This window comes from Lacerta agilis, chromosome 7 (genome assembly GCF_009819535.1).
Source record: "Lacerta agilis isolate rLacAgi1 chromosome 7, rLacAgi1.pri, whole genome shotgun sequence".
Taxonomy (NCBI): Eukaryota; Metazoa; Chordata; class Lepidosauria; order Squamata; family Lacertidae; genus Lacerta; species Lacerta agilis.
In genome coordinates, this window is record NC_046318.1 from 59,888,507 (window position 1) to 59,911,839 (window position 23,333).

Genomic DNA, 23,333 nt, shown 5'->3' on the forward strand with positions numbered 1-23,333 from the left:
TGCTCAATACATTATATAATTTGTCTTAGATGGATTAGATTAGATATTACTGACCTTGTTGCTTAGGGTCTGGCTCTGCAGTGTTTTCTGTCTCTTTTTTCAGAGCATCATTTGTGTTTTTACTTCCTTCTTTTTCTTTCTTATCTTCCTCCTTTAGGGAGAGCAGAAGAAATACTTAAAGTGTGTGTACAGTCTGCAACATGTTTCTTGCATTTAGGTACATAGATAATACTTTTGCTGTACCCTCGCTTACTAGAAAGTATGTAAAGATGCTGCTTCTAAGTTGTTAATTACTTCTTTGTTGTTTATTCAAGGACACACTGCTGAAGTACTGAAGTACTCAGAATTTCTGATTGTAGTGGCAACCTGTTCTGGTTCAAATGGAGGTGACTCACTTAAATGGCCTCACAAGTTTTCCAGGAAATGAAAACGAAAATTATCGCTTGCACCATTTGCAGACCTTAATTTCTGGAAAGTGATACATCAGTGTTCAAGGGTGCCTGGAGATCACACCACTCCCAGATGTGTTGGAGCCAGTCACTAAGAACCTAAGAAAAGCCTTCCTGGAAGAGATCAAAGTTCCATCTACTGTGGCTTAACCTGGGTGGAAGGAGAACTACCAAGGCCTGGAAGGCAGATTTAGGAATCAGATTTAAATATTCATAGAAGCCAGCTCTAGGGAAGGAGACGGAGCTCAGCAGCAGAGCACACTCTTTTCCTGCAGAAGGTCTTAAATTTAATCTGCAGCATGTCCAGTTAAAAGGACTAGGTAGCTGGTGATGTGAAAGGCTTCTGCCTAATACTCTGGAGAGCCACCGCCAGTCAGAGAAATAGATAAGCGGGGGCTGGAGGGACAAAAGTTCTGACCTGCGAAAAATGTAGCCTCTATCTTCCTAGAGAGTAATGGCTAAGTGAACTAACATCCCACACACCCCTGAAGTCTATTAAGTCATTTAAAACCATGCAGTTGACAAAATGTGGGGCGAGTAACTGAGGACACACCTGCTGGCCCCACTCCCGCCATTGCATCCCCACCAGCCTTGATTCCATCCATGCATTGAGTTGGAAAGGGTTGAAGAGGAAGAGCCTATTGGACACGTGTAGGCTGCCACCTCACCCATGATTTTGGATCATTCCTGAGTAGGGTTTTAAATCGCAGACAGAATGGTTACATTTTTCTTGGTATGAAGGTACAGCTATTGGAAAAGCTTCAGCTGGTTACTTTATTATGTATTACATTTTTCCAGATAAATAAATACATTTAAATAAATCCCTGCAGTTCAAAAATGAATACTTGAATGAAGAGAAACTCCAGTGCTTTCCCCATAGAGGTAAAAGATAAAGGTAAAGGACCCCTTGACAGTTAAGTCCAGTCAAAGGCGACTATGAGGTGTGGCACTCATCTTGCTTTCAGGTCAAGGGAGCTGGTTTTTGTCCACAGACAGCTTTCCAGATCACGTGGCCAGCATGACTGAACCGCTTCTGACACAATGGAAAACTGTGATGGAAACCAGAGCACATAGAAACGCTGTTTACCTTCCCGCCGCAGCGGTACCTATTTATCTAATTGTACTGACATGCTTTCAAACTGCTAGGTTGGCAGGAGCTGGTACAGAGCAATGGGAGCTCAGCCCGTTGCGGGGATTTGAACCTTCTGATCGGCAAGCCCAAGAGGCTCAGTGGTTTAGAGGCCCAGTGGTTTAGACCACAGCACCATGCACCCCATAGAAACAAATGAGGTGCCAGTACCCCTGTCTTAATAAAAGTAGGTACAAGCACAAGATGGCTACCGATGGCAGCAAAACAAAAGGTGGCAGTACTTCAGGGAGTATTGTTACCAAAAATGCACTGGGCTTATCTATAATGACAGCAGAACATGACCACCCTTTTAGTCCTGCCTTTGCCATGAGGTCTTCTTGCAACAACCGTGTATTGGGTGTGCTTGTCTGCAAAGAAATTCAAACATGTGAGCACCTACTCATGCACAGGATGAGTAAGATGTGCTCTTTACACAAAGGATGGTAACAAAGACACTTTATTTAGGGCAAACAGAGCACACATTAAGCATGAGAAACTTCCACCAGAAATTTCTCTCTTCAGCTGCCTCAGGGCCTAGTGTCTCAAGCTCCTAGACTCTGGTAAACTGGAACACCTAAAACACAGATGGATCCCCCTTACTCTACAGTGCTTGTGTGTATGAATTTCTCTGCAGACAACCACATCCAACACACAGTTGTTGCAGAAAGAGAAAACTGCTCAGGGCTAAAAGCCTTATAAATAACAGATGACAAGAGTTTTTATGCTTGCCTAATGTGAAAGACAGGAGCAACACCAGTAAAAAAATATAAAGAAGAAGCTTGCAACCCCAAGAAAGGGCAACTTGGACAGCAAAAGTAAGGGTGAAACTGAAAAATAAGGGCAAATTAAATAGCTGAAAATTACCTGAATATCATCGGTTCCACTCATTCTACATAAATGACAGGCTGCAGCTACAAGTATAGTGTGAAATGTTTTGAGGTGGAGGGAAGATGAAGGGAGAGCTAAAACTAGGACACACCGAGGCGTATGAATAAAATCACAAAAAATACCCTGCTAGCTAAACCTTGCCACACAAACTAGGTCTAGCTTACCCTGAGGTCTTGATTATACCGTATCTCCTATTTCAGGTGCAAAACAGATGTACAGCTATTTATTACATTATAATCCTGTGGTCCTAGGGTTTGGATAATCAGCTATAGTGCATCTGTCAAACCTCAAACAATATGTCTCTTTGTGTACCTCAGATGGCTAGATGAGGCCCATGTTTGAGCGGCAAGTGGAAGGAGCGCACTGGGCCGCATTTCTTTGATTTCTAATGTAATTTTTACAGTGACTTTATCTTTCTTCATACATTATAAATGTCTTAACCATGTCGAAGGTGTGGGGTCATGCTGAACATGCTTAATAAGCCTCACCACAATCAGGAATCCTTCAAGATCAGTCCAACCACCAGCCAACAGACACACTGGCTCACACCGCCTCACGCAAGGAGTGTTCACGTGTTACATTCAACAAGTGTACAGTCTGTGTAAGCTGTGAACACAATAGCTGAGTTGTACATAGTACAGTTATTCATATGTAATGTTCAGTAAGGGCAGAATGTTTGTTAAGCTATTCAAATCCACAAGGGCATATCATTCACCCTAACATCTGTACACAGGGCTGGCCCGCCTATGAGACTGACTGAGGTCACTCTAGGAACTGCACCCTTAAGAAGCTGTGGTTACCAGATTTCTTTTGGGGAAGCCATGTCTGTTTAAAGTGGTATGATATTGTTTTAAATGTATAGTGTAGTAGCCCCTCAGCTGTGGAGTACCCTCCCCAAAAAGCTCCCCTTCTTTAATATATTTCTGGTACTAGGAAAGTAAGGTGTTGTTGTTGTTGTTGTTGTTGTTGTTGTTGTTATATCATTTTAACTCAGTGGATTTGCTGCTGCAAAGCTTCTTTTCCTCTCTCCTCTGTCTTTAAGCAATTTGTGATTTTTATAATGGTGTTGTGTGGATTGTACTGTGGGTTTTTTTAATTGTCATTTTGTTTGTTTAAATCCTTGTAAGCCGCCCAGAGAATTTCACTTATGTGGTGGCTTACAAAATAATAATAATAATAATAATAATAATAATAATAATAATAATAATTTTTTATTTGTACCCCGCCCATCTGGCTGGGTCTCCCCAGCCACTCTGGGCGGATTCCATCAAATATTAAAATACATTTAAAATATAAATATAATAAATAAATAAATAAAAATGTACATGCCCCACCATGTATTTCATTCATCATGTAAGCATACTGGGTACGGCTTATTTGTAAGAGGTAACCAAGGTCCCTTCATAAGTCACAGGCTTTCACATATATTTACATTCTGCTCGTAAGCACATTTGTTTGGAAGTAAGTACCATTGTCGTCTGTGGAAATTACTGAACTCATACAGTGTGCTCAGGATCACAGTCTTAATTAAATCACTTCATCCAACAGAAGGAGAGTTCCATTTGTTCACAAAGAAGCAATTAAGATGAATGGCTGAGAGCTAACTGCAATTAATTTATATGTGGTTTTTTTGTTTTTTAAATGTTTTTACTTAGCCACATCCTGGTGATATGGTTAATCAAACTGCTTTATTGCTGCTTTGATCTGTAAGGTTGTGTGTTTATGCAGATTTACAGCAAGCCCAAACAATTACTTACTGTCATAAGTTATTATTTAAAGGACATTAAGTGATTTATAAGTGTGCCTTAACTAACATCAGCTAGAATGATCCGTTTATACTAGTCCACTATTAATTATGAATTAATTTAATTTAAATATTAATTTAAAACAATCAGAAAGAAGGTCTCCACATAAACTTTTAAAATGTAAACATAGGGGTGCATCAAATTCTGCTGCCAGGATCAGGCCTAGTGAAGCCTTTTGTACCTCTGACAGAATCACACCAGTGTGGTGCTGCCAGTAATATCCTCCATTCTTTCAGCACCACGTGGTTATGGTAATATCTGGATTTAGCATCTCACTTGGGTCACGAGTGGTAAAGACCCATGCCGGGTCTGACAGCAAGCAAGGTGATATTGTGCTGGTTTCAGTAGTTGCCTAGCAACATGGCTGACTCATGCAGAAAGCGGGTCCAGAAGATATTGTAATTCCTCGAAACCCACCCAGGTAGAAGCTTTTCTTTTAAGCAGCACTATAGTAACATTTGGAAGCATTCTAATAGCTGCATGCAATGCAGGAAGGATTTTGCCAGGTGCTACGGTTACAGTGACAGCCATAATATTTTGAGAGAAGTCTCACCAGGCTGAATATTCTCCTTTATACAGCTCTTAAGGGCATAAAGTTTTGACTTGGTAAGAATAGAGGCAAATTATGTCAGTTTACAGAAAAGACAAAATGGAAGTTGCCCATATGATTTCCTTTAAGCTCAGATAAAATACAGTAAGAGTCAGCTCAATTGAACTTTGTGAGTCTTACAGATAAATGAGACACAGCATCCTTATGTGCGCTCTCTCTCTCTCTCTCACACACACACACACACTTTACCCATATGTTTCTGTGTGGCTACAATTTGTATTTAGTTGCCTTATCAATAAATTTGGAACATCTGACACAATCATGGTAACAGCCATAAGGGCCAGAAATGGCTTGCTTCCTATTCCCTGTGAAATAGGGGTGCTGAACCATCTATGGGGCCCTCCTAAGGAAGGGGTACGTTGAAGATTTGGGCATCCATGATCTCCAGGGAAGAATAACAAGCCAAGAGCAGCCACCCAACAGTTTATTGAGTTACTATAGCAGATAAAGAAGAAGAAGAAGAAGAGTTTGGATTTGATATCCCGCTTTTCACTACCCGAAGGAGTCTCAAAGCGGCTAACATTCTCCTTTCCCTTCCTCCCCCACAACAAACACTCTGTGAGGTGAGTGGGGCTGAGAGACTTCAGAGAAGTGTGACTAGCCCAAGGTCACCCAGCAGCTGCATGTGGAGGAGTGGAGACACGAACCTGGTTCCCCAGATAACGAGTCTACCACTCTTAACCACTACACCACACTGGCTCTCTATCTATAAAGGATAAGGCACTCCCAACTCCATCTGCCCTTGAAGTACAATTGCTGCTTCCCAATTGGGGTGCCTCAATAGCCTTTCCCCCCAAGGCTCCAGTGTTTTGGGGAGGTCCAAGAGCTCTGAAGCTGGCCCTTTCTCAAGATGCCCTGTGGCTGAGCAGGTCCTTCCAAATCCTAGTCCAATGGCATTGGGGAAACTTCTCTCAGGGCTGCTTCTGCCTCCCTGCAAATAATGGAAGGGACTGTAGCGCAGCCAGGAAAATACGGTCTGTGTTCTGAATTGAGGCTCCTTGAAAAGGAAAGTCACAGCAAAAGCTGCTCTACCCAAGCAATTTGTGACAGATCCTCACAGTGCGCTTCTCTATTGCTTCTCCCCAGCATTCCCTCAGTTCATTGGGTTCTGTGATAGGAAGTAACCAGGTAAAGAAGAGAAATGCCTGGGGAGAAAAATGTGGGTCGGGGTTGGAAGATTCCAGCATCTTCCTCTTCCTCACTTGTGCTGTGCTTTAAATTCCCCTCATCCCTTATTATAACTGACACGACCCTGGTCGGGTCATCATACCACTTCCATGTTTAGTTGTATCAGAGTAAGGATTGCAGCTGCTTGCAAAATTTGGGCTGAAGGCCACTATGGGGCCTTTTGTGGCTTTGAAATTGCTTTGAAATTGCTCTAAAAAATGTCACTTGGCAAATCCTATAAAGTGACGTGAAGAAGAAAACACAAAATAAAAATCAGATCAAACCTTAGCTATCACTGAGCAGAAGCACCTATGTTTTAGTATAAATAAGCATTTGTTTTAAAAAATAAAGTTTGCTGTTCCTGCATTCAGTCAAGTCAGTAATATTCAGACACAGAGATCATTTCAGTAAATAGGATCAGTTATGAAGGCCTACCTGTTGAGGTGGTGGCTGAGTTGATGGTTTTGGAGGGTCTGGAACATCTTGCATGTTTTTCTCTGCTGGACTTGGAAGCACTTTGGTGAATTTTGCTTTCAGTGAACTAAACATTTTTGCCCACAAAGTAGTTCTGAAACCTCTGGTCTCCTACAGCTAAGAGCTAAAGGCAGTTGGCTTGCTTTGCCATTACTATTCAAGCCAATTAGATGTTTAATCAGGGCTTAGCTCTGCTTAATACATAGTAACCTCTTGCAAAGACAGGCTGTTCTTGTGACTGGTTTCCTTGCCATTTCTTCCTTTCTAGATTGCAGCATGAAATTACTGGTAATTTTATGCTTAAAATGTGCTTTGAGATGTCAGATTTCAAATATCAGCAAATGAATAGAGTGGCCAATTATTTTTTGTGTCTACTGGCTGGGGTATAACTACTACAAATTTCCATTTCAGGCAAAGTCTCAGTCTTAAGAGAGCCTTAAGAGGCTACATGGGAAATGGAAAGGTCGATTGACCAATAAGCTGGCCTTTAGCTGGGTGCTCAAGATTTAATTCTTCCTTATTTGATCCTGATAAATTAATCTCAAAACAAAGGGGGGGCATTCCCACTACAGATTTATGGCTTCAGTATTTCAGATTAAAGAGGGGGAAATAAAATACTTCATTGTGAACATGGTGAACCATAACAGATAATTTACTGATAATCTAGATTTCTGCTTTCCCCCATGGAAAACTACTCTCTGGCAGTCAATCAGAGCAAACGGCAATTTGGGTTTGATCCTGACTGATGTTTGCTCTGATTTAGCACTACAAAGCGGGTTTTCCATGGGAAAGGAGTGGGGCAAAGAGAAAACTGCTAGGACCCATGCTTTCTAGATACGGGACAATAACCCCTCAATTAATGCCCCCAACTGAGCATGCAAGCCTGGCTTTAGCAGAGAGGCATGTCAAGAGTTTGCAGAGCATGGTGCTGTTAACCCCAAGGGTGCAGGTTCATTCCCTGCATGGGACAGCTCCATATTCCTGCATTGCGGGGAGTTGGACTGGATGATCCTTCGGTTCCCTTCCAACTCTACAGTTATATTATATTTGACAAGTGGAAGTGTGGAGAAGCCCTTACCTGAATAGCACTGGTGCAGGGTAGAGCAGAAGCAAGGTTGAGGCTGCACAGATGCACTAGTGGACCAACTCCAGTGCTTTGCTGCATGTGCACCCACATAGCCCTGACGTTGCCAATGCCCCGCCCCACCCCAGTGTCACCCAGGTGGGCTGCAGTGTCAGGAAGGTGACTCCTCAATGCTTCCCCCAAGCAGTAGCCATGCCACAGAGAGACCTCTCTTTCCTGGTCAGAGAAAGCAGTGGTGGGTTAGACAGACAGGACTGATTCAGTATTATGACAGTTCTTTATAGGATTTCCTCTCTCTATATATATTAGAGCTGCTATGGCTAGAAAAGAAATAACTGGATAAGTGAAAGAGTCTTGTAGACAAATACCTTTTCAGGAACATGGATTCCTTGTTTAGCAGGATATATTTCTTTTCTTTCTTTTTTCTTGTTTTCAGTATTGATTACTGTTCCTTCTTGCTTCCTTCAAAATAGCAGAGAATTCCCCCAGTGAGCTGCACAGCCATTTCACATCGGTCTTAGCATATGGAACATTGCAATCCATAATAGTTAGCAGCATTTTCATTAAATTAAATATATAATCTGATCTGCAATGTTCTTCTTTCTGAATTCTCATTTCATGGGATCACAGGATAATTTTAGATTTTCCAACAATAAAGTAGAAGAATTATATGCAAGGAAAACAGATTGTGCGTTTGTTTAAATTTCTGTTCTCTTGCTGAAACACGGCAGGGAGTTGTTACATAAAGCTCATACAGAAGATCTAATTATGTTGCAGAATTCCTCATTTCTTGTTTTCTAATATGGAAACTACATATAATATAAATGTAATGTATTATTTTTATGAAGAACTCATGTAATCACTTTACCTTGCAACATATTGTCTTGATTTTTATGTAATATTACCTCTGCAACGTAACAGAATTCAACCATTGCAAAAGAGGCACCTCTCTGTACAGAGTTTCAGTGGGCTCAAATGAAGTTATTAAGAAACACCTCTCTGTAGCCACTGAAGTTCCAGCTTTCTTCCATTATAATACTTTGTGCTTTTTTAAAAAAAATGTAGAATGCATAATGTAAAATTAAAATGCATGAAAAATAAACGTAATAGATATTAACGGGGAAATGCCTTCGGGAACTTGTTAATAACTGCTGACATCTGTGACTAATGAATGTTATATTGGTTTAGGCTATGACTAATGAAATAAATGTTTTGAAAAACCCTCTAAGTTACCATTTCATAAACAGTAATCAGGTCATGATGAACCTGATAGACTCATACAAATGGAACTTCTTACTCCCTCACCTCTTCGCTCATACTTTCCAGCCAATCTCTTTGTAGAGGTGATTAACCTGCCTCACTATTTGGTTGTCTTTTATGTACAATAGCTATTTAGTTATATTTCTCATCTAGTGAACACACTAAAAGCACTTCAGTTAATTGAACATCATGACCTGCTGTTAAGTAAGAAGATTAATGTTGCAGGAAGAAAGGCGGATGGTCTGTATCCAATTAGCTTCTTAGCGATGCTGGCTCTGACCAATATTTACTACTAGCTAAAAGCTCTTCAAGTCTGACAGGCACAGGAAGAGGTGAGTGATGGAATCCCCACTCCTTCCCACCAGATTCACCTCACACCCTCAGTCCCCAAACAGAGAAGCTGGTTTGCCCCTGCATGTCCCATTCACAACTATGAGCAACGGCCTCAGTGATGAAAGGGAATGTGGAGAAGTGGGTCTGAAGAGTTCTTCTTATCCATTCCCCATCTTTCTGTCCATTATTAAGAGCATTTCCACAGATGAAGCAAGTAATAGCATTGGGCTAAGCAAGGCTACCACCTCGGGCAGCAGATTTGGGGAGTTGGAAAACAGCTGGGAAGGCAACACTTTGTGTCCCATGCAGCCTACCTTTTGCCTCCCAGAGTGGGGCCTGCAGTGTCCTGTTTCAAGTGTTGAAGTCAGTAGGGATGAGGATGGGATATTCTGTTCACTTCACATTTAAAGGCAAACCTACTGAGACTGAAGCACAGTCATCCTTAGATATTTGCACTGCTCTGAATTCTGACTGCTTAATGAAGCACTTGGTTCATGAATGAACAACTATTTATCAGATTATTATGAACAGAACGCTGCCTTATACAGTCAAACCTCGGTTCCCCAATGGCTCTGTTTTGGAACATTTCGGCTCTCAAACTCCGAAAACCCATTGCTCCATTTTTTGAATGTTTTTCGGAAGCTGAACGTCCGACGTGGCTTCTGCTTGAGTGCAGAAAGCTCTTGTAGCCAATCGGAAGCTGCGTCTTAGTCGTCAAACATTTCGGAGGCTGCATGAGATTACATTCGACAACCGAGGTTTGACTGTACCAAGTCAGAACATCAGTCCATCTAGCTCAGTATTGTCAGCTGCCCCTGGTGGTGCAGGAATAAAACTGCTAGCACAATCGCCAGGCTAAGCAGGCTCAAGCAAGGTTCCAAGTTGGATGGAAGACAAGCAGCGGTTCTCCAGGATTTCAGGCAGGGGTCTCTCACAGCCCTAGCTCCAGATGTTGGGGCTTTTTGCTCTAGCACTGAGCCACAGCCTTTCCCCAAGTTATTGATTTGATTATTTCATTTCAATACCACTTCATATATTTAAAATATCTCTAAGTGGTGTACAAAAAACTGAAGCAACAACAGAAAACTTAAAATATTACAAAAATACAGAGTTACTAACATATCAAAATCAGTATCAGTTCATTTTCCTTCTGACTGTCATGAACTGGCAGGACAACAGAGAGGAGGAAGAGGATTCTGGTGAGGGGTGTAGCCAGGACAAGCTGGGAATGGGGAAGGAGAGGTTGGTGTAGGAAGTATTCACAGGGTGACAGAAGATGACAAGGGATTATTGCAGAGTCAGTACACAGGGTTAGTGCACAGGAACCGGAGTAGCACAACCCATCACCAGAGCCAGAGGAACCGTCTTCACAAACACAGAAGGCTCTGAGGCATAGGGAGCAGCAGGCAGGGTGCTCTAGGACAGGCATAGGCGAACTCAGCCCTCCAGATGTTTTGGAACTACAGCTCCCATCACCCCTAGCTAACAGGACCAGTGGTCAGGGATGATGGGAGTTGTAGGTCGGCAATTCGAATCCGTGCGATGTGGTGAGCTCCTGTTGCTCTGCCAACCTAGCAGTTCAAAAGCATACCAGTGCAAGTAGATAAATAGGTACCACTGTGGTGGGAAGATAAATGGTGTTACGTGCACTCTGGTTTCTGTTACGTGCACTCTGGTTTCTGCCAGAAGCAGTTTAGCTATGCTGGCCACATGACCCAGAAAGCTGTCTATGGACAAATGCTGGCTCCCTTGGTTTGAAAGCAAGATGAGCAACGCTACCCCAAAGTCACCTTTGACTGGATTTAACCTTCCAAGGGTCCTTAACTTTATATATATATACATGTGTGTGTGTGTTCCCTATCACATTTTAGTATGTGATTTTAGTATGCTGAATTTCTATACCTGATTGAGTATATGGCTTTGTAGAAGTGTAATCACTGCATTTTTTATTTTAAGAACAAACTGGCTTCTCTCTTCTAATACTTTGTGCCACATGGGTGGCTGGAGATGGAAAAGAAAGAAATAGGGGAGGGGGGAATCTAGACCTTTAGGAAGCTGATTAAACACTGAATGTTCTAGATTTTCAGGATGTGTTGCTTTTCATAACAGTTCTGATCACACTATATATACTTTGCACACATTGGCCACTGTGAGGAGCTATTACTGGCCAGTGTTTTGGTTATAGTGCCTAGGATAACAGTAATCCAAATAAAAATAAAATACATATTAACATCTGGCTTCTATTTGGAACTTTATAGGTCTAATAAATGTTCATCCATTGTTGGATTGTTCTGGAGGCCAATGAACAAAAAAGGTTGCTGATAATCATGCTGCTCCATACTCAATAACCTATAATTCTCCTGTCTGTAGCACAATTACAGCCTCTACCTGTCATTTATAAAGCTCTTAGAAATGGGACCTTACTATGAACTTCATCCAAATCCACTCAAAAGTGGTTTATCTAGCTCTATGCTGTGCACTTAAGAGACGGATGCTTGAAAACAAACCTATCCTTCTGCTGGGATTTGTAAAGAGGCCGAATTTCAGCTGCAGCCTTTACATGTCATTAATCTGAACACTTCCTAGTGGCATTGATTTATGTTGTTAACCGTTCCAGCAGTGTTGGGTAAGAATGAAACCTCTCTCATATGGGCAGCAGAAAACGGCTTCAAAAAACACCTGGAGCTGATGTAGTCAATGCTGTTGTAAAGTTGTAATCTTGCGTGCAGTTATGTGCTCATATGTTCCATAGGAAGGTGGATGCATGAAAGTGCTTTAAGGGTTATAGCATTAAAGGTGGAAGAATGGGACCCATTGAGTTCTGCGAGAGAAAGCAAAGAGGTTGTGATGGGGTACAAAGTTCAAGTGTGACACTGAAGTCAGAGGGAACTGTCCAAAGAAACCGAGCCATATCTTTAGCTCCCTCTAGCTCAGCACCCCGACTGGCTGTGGCTCTCAAAGGTCTTCGGTCAGGATCCTTCCAACTGTGCAAATGGAATCCTTTCAATTGGCTGGATGCTGGAACCTTTGAATGCATAGCATGTACTCTGCTGTTGAGCTATGGCTTTTCCCCAGGGACAGCTACACGTGCATCATGCTACTTTCTGGTACATACAGGCAACCCCCTGTTTTTGGCTCGACCAATATGTGTGCAATTGCACACATGCGCATGGTGCTGTAACTGGAAGTGATCTGGAAACATCATAAAAGGCACCACTAAACGGATGGGGCAGAGGGTGGGGTGGGGTGTTTGCAGGCTTTTGCAAGCTGTTTCAATTGCACACAATTCCACGGAAGTGCGCGATCACCCAGAACGCAACCCCTGCACAAATCAGGGGGTGCTTGTAATTAAAAAGCTGGTGATCTCACTAGGGGACATCACATGCTGTAGTAGCAGCACAGTTGTGATGGCAGCAGCTGCCTTCCTTCACTGACTCTGACACTGGCATCCAGTGTCAGCCACTGCATGAGATATATACAGGATAAACACAATCTTTTGGAATTCACTTCTATATACAAAAGGGGGAGGACTTCTATAAGTTTATTATCTCTGAAATCAGTGGTTGTTGAGAGGTTTGGGAAGCCAGTTTGGGCTCTCTGTGCTGGGAGGCTAGGTGGCAAATGAGAACTTGGCTTGATGTTGATATATAACCCTACCTCCATACCAATTCAGCTGTATATTTTAATGCACAGATTGTTGCAAAGGTGCTATGCTTTGTGCAGCCCTCTCTCCCACCCTTCTTCAGGAAACTGACCCTGTACAGGCTATCCTGAGCATCCTTATGGCCAGGGAAGAGGACCTGGAATACAACAATATAATAGCAGTATATATTTGTACAGTAACTGATTCAAAACATCACATTGCCCTATCCGTTCAGAGAAGGGAAAACTGAATAATGTCTATTCGTCATAGATTAAAAAATGATTTACTTCCAGAACAATTTTTTCCTCTCCACAATCTTCCAAGCTTCAAGCTGTTTCTGAAACAAAGCAAATTTTATCAATGTAGAGGAAAAGGTTTATTTAGTATATAAAATCTCAGCTAGGGTTGCAAAAGTTGGAAAGATGCCTTTGCCTTCTGGTGCAGGCTAGACTTGGCAGCAGCGCTGAGTGCTACATAATTGCTTTTGCTGCTTGTGATATTAAAAAAAAACTTGCTTTTTTGTCCCATAAACTCGTTAATCAGGAACATACAACTACTGTATATGAATCTGATCTGTTGCATGTACATGGAGATTGTGAACACGCTGGTGCTGAATCCCAGCAACTTTAAAATTTTCAGTTTATTTCTGTGGATGTCTGTCACTGTGAAAGTCCCTATACTTGATGCAGAATGATGGTTCTTGAAAGCATGTAGCAAGTTAAACATATTCTAGATGATCTTTCATCGTGATATAGTAACAAAACTAGTAAAATTGGGCCATTTGTTTTCAGAAATGCAGGCCTTTTTTCCATTGTGGATGCAACACAAATATTCTCCTGAGTAGTTTTCTCCAGAGGTTCATTCTAATGTCAACAAAAGCAGGCAAAATTAGTTGCAGTGACTGGATCTCTCCACTGAAGTGCCCAACACTGAGAAATTACTTATGCATACATCATCTCGGAGGACACCAGGTTGAGTAGATACAACCGGGTTAGATAGCCAAATCCTGTGCCCTTGTGTGAGGCAGCTTCCTAAGGGCTGCATTTGGCTTGACTGATCACAAGTGGTTCAGGCCTCCTGTAGGAAATACCACCCCTTGCCCAAAATTTCTCTTCTTACATAAAGCAGAGGAAGCCTGGGAGACCTTTCTCGTCACAGCTTGCATGCACCAGATTTTCGCAGAAGCAAGGCATGGTGAATTGCCTCCTTCGCTCTTGTGGCTTACGGTACCTACCACATCAGTTTCCACTGGCTGTAAATAACAGTATCTATGCCTGCTGAGAAATTTATATGTGGGACAAGAAGCTACAGTTAGAACTGGATATGGAACAACTGATTGGTTCAAAACTGGGAAAGGGGTACGACAAGGCTGCATATTGTCTCCCTGCTTATTTAAATTATATGCAGAACTCATAATGCAAAAGGCTGGACTGGATGAATCCCAAACTGGAATTAAGATTGCCGGAATAAATATCAACAACCTCAGATATGCTGATGACACAATCTTGATGGCAGAAAGTGAGGAGGAATTAAAGAACCTTTTAATGAGGGTGAAAGAGGAGAGCGCAAAATATGGTCTGAAACTCAACATCAAAAAAACTAAGCTCATGGCCACTGCTCCCATCACCTCCTGGCAAATAGAAGGGGAAGAAATGGAGGCAGTGAGAGATTTCACTTTCTTGGGTTCCATGATCACTGCAGATGGTGACAGCAGTCACGAAATTAAAAGACGTCTGCTTCTTTGGAGAAAAGCAATGACAAACTTAGACAGCATCTTAAAAAGCAGAGACATCACCTTGCCGACAAAGGTCTGTATAGTTAAAGCTATGGTTTTCCCAGTAGTGATGTATGGAAAAGAGAGCTGGACCATAAAGAAGGCTGATCGCTGAAGAATTGATGCTTTTGAATTATGGTGCTGGAGGAGACTCTTGAGAGTCCCATGGACTGCAAGAAGATCAGACCTATCCATTCTTAAGGAAATCAACCCTGAGTGCTCACTGGAAGGACAGATCCTGAAGCTGAGGCTCCAATGCTTTGACCACCTCATGAGAAAAGAATCATAGAGTTGGAAGAGACCACAAGGGCCATCCAGTCCAACCCCCTGCCAAGCAGGAAACACCATCAAAGCATTCCTGACAGATGGCTGTCAAGCCTCTGCTTAAAGACCTCCAAAGAAGGAGACTCCACCACACTCCTTGGCAGCAAATTCCACTGTCGAGCAGCTCTTACTGTCAGGAAGTTCTTCCTAATGTTTAGGTGGAATCTTCTTTCTAAGAAGACTCCCTGGAAAAGACCCTGATGTTGGGAAAGATGGAGGGCACAAGGAGAAGGGGACAACAGAGGACGAGATGGTTGGACAGTGTTCTCGAAGCAACCAACGTGAGTCTGACCAAACTGCAGGAGGCTGTGGAAGACAGGAGAGCCTGGCGTGCTCTGGTCCATGGGGTCACGAACAGTCGGACATGACTAAATGACTAAACAACACCAACACCACCACCAACAACAACAACATGCCTCTACTAGCTCTGACCATTTATGCCAGTTAACCCACAGAACCATACATTTCCTTCTCCTGCTTAGGAGTGCCCTGTGCTGCTTCAGTGAGTGCCACCACTCCTTGGTCACATCAACTTATCAGATGTCAGCTTGACACAGACAGGTCAAGCTTAGCTAGTTTTGCACACAATAGATGTCTCTGCACCAGCGATTACTGTCAGTGCTTGAGTCTAGCAGGGTCTGACACATCTGCAGCTCAGTGCGGTTGCAGAGGATTCCTCTCCCGTCTTTCTCCTCAAGTGGTGCTTTAGGAATTATATGCTGCAGCAAATGAAAATTAAGCCTGCAATCCTAAGCATGCCAACATCAATGAGTAAACATACTACTGATTTGTCTGCAAGAGCTTTAAAGTATTCTCCACCTTTAGCTTTTTTTCTTTTTCTTTTTTCTTTGGCTTGGAAGAGAATAAACTACTCACAACCACCAACTTTAATCAACACTATTTATATGATATATCTAATTTCCTTTGCTGACAAGTTAAATAACGCCTGAAATACATTTTTGCAATGCAAAGTTCTGTTGCTTAGATTTAAGGAGATCTTTAGCTGGTGGTGGCAATCGGTATCTGCTACATTCATTAACAAATTTTGGGTTGTATCCTGCAGTTGTTCTACTCAGTGTACACCTATTGAAATTAATAGACATGACTAGCTTAGGTTCATTAATTTCAACAGGTCTACTATGACATACCCTGAATTGTCCTGATATAAGCAGGACATCCTGTTTTGGGGGCTGTGCTCTTGTGCACAAGATCGTGGCCCCCAAAGATGGTTTTACCCTGCGGCATGTTGGAGGGAATGCTTTGAGGATAACTTAGAGGGTCTCAATGGTCCTTTTCATCCTCAAAGAGAGAAATTTATCATTTCTGTGCTGTTTTTGGAGGGGTGAGGCAACAGGTTCCATAGAAGATCCAGATTATCTACGATCTTTCTTCTCCATGTGGGATAACTCATTCCCACAGGCACTTTGCAGGATAGGAAAATTAGTATGGTCTTCTGGTCTTGCATCCAATCCAGTGGGTGTCTGTAAACCCTTTAAACCAGGAACACAGGGGTGTTGCTCCTTTGTAATAAGAGAATCTGCTGATAAGCAGGGCAGGAGCCATCAGCCAGACAATACTTTAGCTGTCAACAAAGAACTGTTTATTCTGCAACAACTATGGCCAATCCAATGGAAATCACACTCTTGATATGCATGTGTCATTTGTCAGGGATATCTATCCAGTGTGCCTCTTCCAAAAAGGTTACATTTGCCTCAGAACTGGAGAAGAGAGGGCAACTCATTTTCCCTCTTCAACTTAAAAAGGAGATACTGTGCATCTTGTGTAGCTAAATTGGACAGGAGTCTCTTTGTGAGATTTATATCTTCCCTTGAGAAACCTGTCAGAAGAAACGTGATATTAAAATATATGGGTCACTGGCTCACTTGGATATGAATGTCACTATGTTATACCCCCACCATGGATCATGGTAGGTGAGGGAATATATTTAACTATATTTTACCACTCTACAGACCTACATGTGTGGGTAAGCTTACTGCTTGTGTTTAAAAGTGCAGTGCTGAGCATTTTAAGCCATTTAACTGAAAGCATGGGAATTATCCAATAGACTGATCCCCCTCTTGGTTACCCCATTTATCAAAGAAAGAAGCTACAAACTGAAAAGTAAGTTTAAAACTTGTAGTTTACTCACAGTCAAGCATTCATCCCTAGCAGCAGTAAAAAGAAATGCAAGTTAAATATTTCTATTTACAGCAAAAAAAGCAAAAACTAAACAAAACACCCAGCCTCAGGCATGCTCCTGTTCCTGGAGCAAATGGAAAGATGTCCATCTCCATGACTGGTTGAAGAGAGAGCTAGAAAGAAGGAAGAGGAAATACTTCTTTGCTTCTTCCCTCCCAGGAGAAGAGGGGGAATAGCATCACAGAGTCTTCTCTACCAATTACTTTTCTATGATCTGAGCCTGCCTATCAGCAACACAACACTATGCTCTTAGCCCCTTCACATGCTAACTAGCAAGAATATGCATTGTTAGATGCATTGCTAGTCAGAAAGAAATGTTCAAGTCCTTCATCCACAAGATTTACTCATTTTGAGGAAACATATGACATAATTTCCTTTATTCTACTTTCAAGCGCATTGATTATGAAATCAAGTACATTGATTATGAAAGGTAAGCACAATGTCCTAAGTTAGCCCCACCCCACTTCTATATGTATTCACAGAAATATCATGCATAGTATCATCATTTTTTTTTACATCCTAAAACAATTTTCTAGAGATTTTGCAATCCAGACCTACCAGATGCAGATGGTTTTTGTGTTTTTGGTGTTGTGCGAATGGCAAAACGTTAAATGTGTTCCATTAGCCTGCATTCCAGCCCCAAGGCTATGTAGCTCCTGGTAGAGGCAGCTTTCTCCTACCATGACAACAGTCACTACCCTTCCAAGATGGAGAATTTGCAATTCAATAGCCTCCCATGTGATCTCAAGTTAAACACCTGGTCAGGGCTAGCAGAGGAGAATAACAGTTAATTATCGACCCATCTAGGAGCTCAGAGAGCTTAATATAGCCCCATGGAAAATACCTGTGTTAAAGCCCTCACTAACGCACTTTCAGGTATTCTCCATTTCAGTGTCAATTAAACAATTGTGTTGCATGAGAATTTAACAAACTCCATGATCTTGATTATCCATGCCTTTTTACCATAGTTTATTTATTTTCAGATATAACAGAACTTATAACAGAACAACAACATTATTCCCAACCCACCCCTCCCTCCCTCCCTGAAGTACAGAGATAGTGTTAAACATGTTAATAGGTTACTTGTAAAAAAAAACCTCTGGGGGTGCTGTTTGCGTAAAATATCACCTTTAAACTATAGAAATTAGGCTGCTCCTTAACATTTTTTGTAATGGAAATATTCCTCAATGGAAGGCAAAACAATAAAAAAAAATATTCTGAGAAACTTAGTTATATGTAACAAACATTTTCAGTAGAGTGTCAGCCTGATAATATGGGAATATTAAATTTTCAATTGAGTGGCAAGGTGTGAGTACAGATAAGCAGGAGGTCTATAGACTTTGGAGAATTCATGCAATTCATAAACAATTGGAGGGCTTCCTGAAACACAATATGCCTCCAGCCCATAAATTGCTTCCAAGACCTGATATTGTTGCCAGGTGCCTCCACTACAAAATCATATATATATTTTCCCCCTTAAGTTAATTAACTGAGGGCTTATTTTGTCCTTTTCCCCAGCCATTTATTCCTCTGCAGTGCACACTCATTAACCTTTAGGGTAGGATTACTCCACAAGATAATCTTCATACGGACAGGGCTGAAACACGAACTGCAGTTGGTTTCCTGCTTTCTGCTAGATTTGCCTTGCAGACCAAATTGTAAGGCAGGGAATGGTGCGTTGTTTTTTTTAAATAAGCAGTAGAGATGGTGCAGAATTTTGAAATTGGGAGGGTTTGGAAACAAACTTGCCCAGCTCAGTCCAGGAAGAATTAAAACACTCGATCCCAGGATTCCCAGAAGCAATGAACAGTTCCAAGTTTGCTTGCAAGCTTTCACCCCCCCCCCCCAAGTCTCACTGTTTTCAATAGAGTTTACTTTCAGATAAGTGTGTATAGGATTGCAAACATAGATATGTGTTTTAATATGTTTCAATTGCCAAGAATTCGATCACAAATTTTGAAGAAATGTGAAATATGTTGGATAGGGAAGCTACAATCCACACATTAATAAATATGCAAATCATATGGGGATTTGCAAAGATCAAGCATCCCTATGTGTTACCTGGCCTTTTCTCACCTGCATTTCAAGTTTCTGCATTCCAAGCACCTGTTTCTTCCACTGAGAGGAATATTGCAGGGAATTGCTGCTATGGTGATGGTTTGCCCCTCCTTGCACTTGACATATTCCCAGCTTTAAATGCAGCTAGGTCACTCTTCTTCTTAATACAGGTCAAAGAAGCAACAGGATAGATACAGGAAAGATATGGACTTTCCAAACATGTACATGTCTTAAGGCAGCAATGGAGAAAAGTTGGCCAGCTCCCAGCAGCCACAGCAAACACAGTGAATAGTTGTGGATGATGGGCATTGTAGTTAGGGAGGGGAGGATCTATCAATTGTGATTCTCTCGGCTTTTCATTTTTCCAATCTTAAATGCAGTTCTCATTTTGCGGCTATTTGTGATTTTTTTTAAATATGAAAATTCAGTGGAGTTTTGACTGATGTACACATGTCTTGCCAGCATTCCCCCTTAATATATAGCAATTTTGTATGTTATTTTCATGGATATTCTTCATTTTTATGCATACTTGCCCCAATATACAGATTTTTGTAAAAGTTTCAAGAACTGTATTGCAAAATTCAGATGAATGTGAATTTTAAAGGAAAGGTGTGTTTCAGTTTGCATATTGTTTCTGAAAGTGTAGAGTTGACAGTCTGGGATTTTAACACAAACTCAATTGATTCCCCCCCCTCCATCTCTAGTTGTAGTCCAGCAACATCTAGAGCATGGGTAGGCAAACTAAGGCCCAGGGTCCGGATTCAGCCCAATTGCCTTCTAAATCTGGCTCGCGGTTGGTCTGGGAATCAGCGTGTTTTTACATGAATAGAATGTGTGCTTTTATTTAAAATGCATCTCTGGGTTATTTGTTGGGGCATAGGAATTCATTCACAAACACTCCGCAAATATAGTCTGGCCCTCCACAAGGTCTGAGGGACAGTGGATCGGCCCCTTGCTGGAAAGGTTTGCTGACCCCTGATCTACAGGACTACAGATTCCTCATGCTTGCTTACTTGCTTCATTCTGGGAATTCTCAGGTTAGTAAAGTTTAAGCCCAGATAGGGAGTAGAGCATGCATACAAAGTGTATGTAATCAAGCAAAGAAAACAAATTATTTTAAGGCCTGTCCTTATTTTGCAGAACAGGTTCATAATTACAGTCATAGGTAAATCTAAGGTTGTTTTCTCATTATATTTGTAAATCATTCCCACCCCCTCTTCACTTCTCTTCAGATTGCTAAAGTTACAGGAGATGTGATCTGAAAGCAATTAAAAGCAGCTTTTAAGATCTGAAGCACTGAAAGTATATGCTAATTTATTTGAAAATAGGCTGTAGCAAAATACTTGGAAAAGTTTACATACTGTGTGTTGGTTATATTTATTCATTCATTCATTCATTCATTTATTATACATATCTCCCATTTTCCAGCTCCCATCCTCACACTGACCTGGTTGAGTTGGGCTAAACAATATTACACCATAATGTACCTCGAACTGGTTGTTAAGTTGCTAATGACTTCCCATAGGAATTATAGTTGAGAGTATGGCATAAATATTCCATTTATGTCGCTAGTGTTCCAGTTCTTCAGTTGAAGCAATGCTGTCATTGCTGGTGAAGAAAAAGAGCTGCTTGGTGCATTAGTTGCCAGGTTGCCTGCAGAACAAGGGTGGGGAACCCGCAGTCCTCTGGATTTTGTTGGACTACAGCTCCCATCATCCCTGACCACTGGCTGTGGTGGCAGGGGCTGATGGGAGTTGGGATGCAACAAAATTTGAAGGGTCACCATTCCCTTACCCTTGCTTCAGAATATAGGAGAAGCTGCTGCTGCTGCTACTACACCTCCTGCTTCATCCTTTCCTGGGTACCATCACTCCTCTTCTCTGAGAACCAGTGTGGTGTAGTGGTTAAGAGTGGTAGACTTGTAATCTGGTGAACTGGGTTCACGTCTCTGCTCCTCCACATGCAGCTGCTGGGTGACCTTGGGCTAGTCACACTTCTTTGAAATCTCTCAGCCCCACTCACCTCACAGAGTGTTTGTTGCGGGGGAGGAAGCCACTTTGAGACTCCTTCAAGTAGTGATAAAGTGGGATATCAAATCCAAACTCCTCCTCCTCCTCCTCCTCCTCCTCCTCCTCCTCCTCTTCTTCTTCTTCTTCTTCTTCTTCTTCTTCTTCTTCTTCTTCTTCTTCTTCTTCTTTTTCCCTTTCTGTTATAATGCACAACATATTACTTCAGCAAAAGTGGTAGGAGGGTGAGTACTTGGGAACGAACAAAATTTGGAGTTGCTGTAATTTCCTTTCCCATTGCACCAGTGAGTCAAGTCAAGTCATTTTATTACGGTGAATGACCAGTATCAAGACAAAGACACCAATTACAAAAATTAAAAACTCAAGACAAAATAAGATGATGTGAAATGTCATATACATAAAAAAGCCATTCTAGATGGTCATCTGTCTGTCAGAAAGGAAACTCTTCTGACCTAGGCATGTCCATCGTTGCACCAGTGATATGAACGAGGTATGTCCATTCTCCAGGAAGCAATGAGTCAGTCCTAAGCATTTCCTGCAGGAATCATTTAGCATGAGTTATGCAGTTAAATCAGAATAAACGAACACCTGCACAGATAGACAGCCTTTGGGAATGTGTCCTACAGTTGCTAGGCAACTTGTGAAATGTCTAGACAGGGTATTGGAGAATGGCTTGGAGTGGCTGTGAGAAGTAACAAAATGTGGTGTGGACCCAGCATGTCCTATCATCCTCACAGACATGTTTGGTGAGGGCATGAGAGAGTACCTTCTTGGTGGCTGCTCCCAGATTGTGGAACTCCCTACCATGGGAGGCTAAATTGCCCCTTCCCCGCTCTGCTTTCACTGGCAGGCAAATACTTCTTCTTGTTGTTGTTCAGGCAGGTCTTTGGCTACTAACTAGCTGCTACTAGTCTGGGGGTGTTGAACATTTCCTCTTTCTCTTTCTCTTCTTGTTGTTGTGCTTTTAAGTGGTTTTTAGCGTTCTCAACAGTGTCCTTGTTAGGGATATTTATTTGGATGTGTGTGTGTATTGGTTTTAGGTGTATCCCTTTTAATTCATGCTTTGAGCCACCTTGGGGTCCTGCACTGGGAGAAAGATGAGATATAAACAAAGTAAAGAAATAAATAAATAAGAAGGGGAGAATACACAAATCTGGGCCTCTTCCCAAAATAATTCGGGAGTGCTTTCTCTCCAAATATGTCAGTGTTCGAATAGATGCGGTGCTTTTTTCTGGGCGGGGGGGGGGGGGGGGGTGCAGGGATATGCATACCCCTAGACATTTGGTGAATCTAAGTTTTGCCTCATTGAGGGGCAGTATTTCAATATGAGTAGGAAAATGAGAGAACCCCTAAATATATTTTTATTTTATTTTTAGAAAAAAAGCACTGAATAGATGGATGATGACATGAATTAGATATCCTATAAGACAGTTAGGGAGGTATTAGTTAGTTTGACAGCTGCATCCTTTCCTGGGCACCTTTCCAGAGGCCACATGCCGATACTAGGCAGGGCCAGAGGCAAAAGTGGCCAGGGCAGTGAATGTACACTTTACCTTTGTGCAACAGGCCAGTTTCTACACACACTCACAAGTCCTTCTCTATCCTCAGAGAGCATGCATTTCCATCCAGGCTTTTAGATCCCAGACTTCTGGGAACCAGCTTCTGTCTCTGGTGCTCACCTGTACACTTTTCTCAGCTGCCAATATTAGCCAAGCAGCATAGGAGCATGAGCAGCCCCCAAAAACCTGCTGGTGATACAAATTTGCATAACATTTGCATGTGCCAATTTAAGGTGGAAGGTGGGTCTTTGGAGTATGACCAGCTGCCTTGTATACAAAGTAAAACAACCACAACTTGAACAAGTTTTTGAAGATGGAGGTATACAAGGGATCCAATGCCTGTTGTGGAAGACATGGGACTTGGGGTGCCCAAGCTACCCCCCAGAATACCCTGCCTGTCTTTGACCCATTTGGGGGTACAGAGTGCATTCAGAGGCAGGACACCCACTTTATAAGTGGGGGAGTCATGGAAGTTGATATGCTCTCAAGTCATAAGCCATTAGGTGATGAGAATACATCGCACATCTATCTTCCTAGAAAACATTTCCAT

At 41.9% G+C, this 23,333-nt stretch overlaps 1 protein-coding gene across 1 annotated transcript in view; it reads right to left on the reverse strand.

The window, feature by feature from the left end:
• CNGB3 (cyclic nucleotide gated channel subunit beta 3) overlaps positions 1-6,597 on the reverse strand; it is a 59,504-nt gene extending 52,907 nt beyond the window's left edge. The window contains exons 1-3 of the mRNA XM_033156099.1: positions 6,484-6,597; positions 1,839-1,946; positions 55-151 (exon numbers count right to left, since the gene is read on the reverse strand). Coding sequence (XP_033011990.1) covers positions 55-151; positions 1,839-1,946; positions 6,484-6,597 — 319 coding nt within the window. The remainder of the gene's footprint in view (positions 1-54; positions 152-1,838; positions 1,947-6,483) is intronic.
• Positions 6,598-23,333: the final 16,736 nt, after the last annotated feature.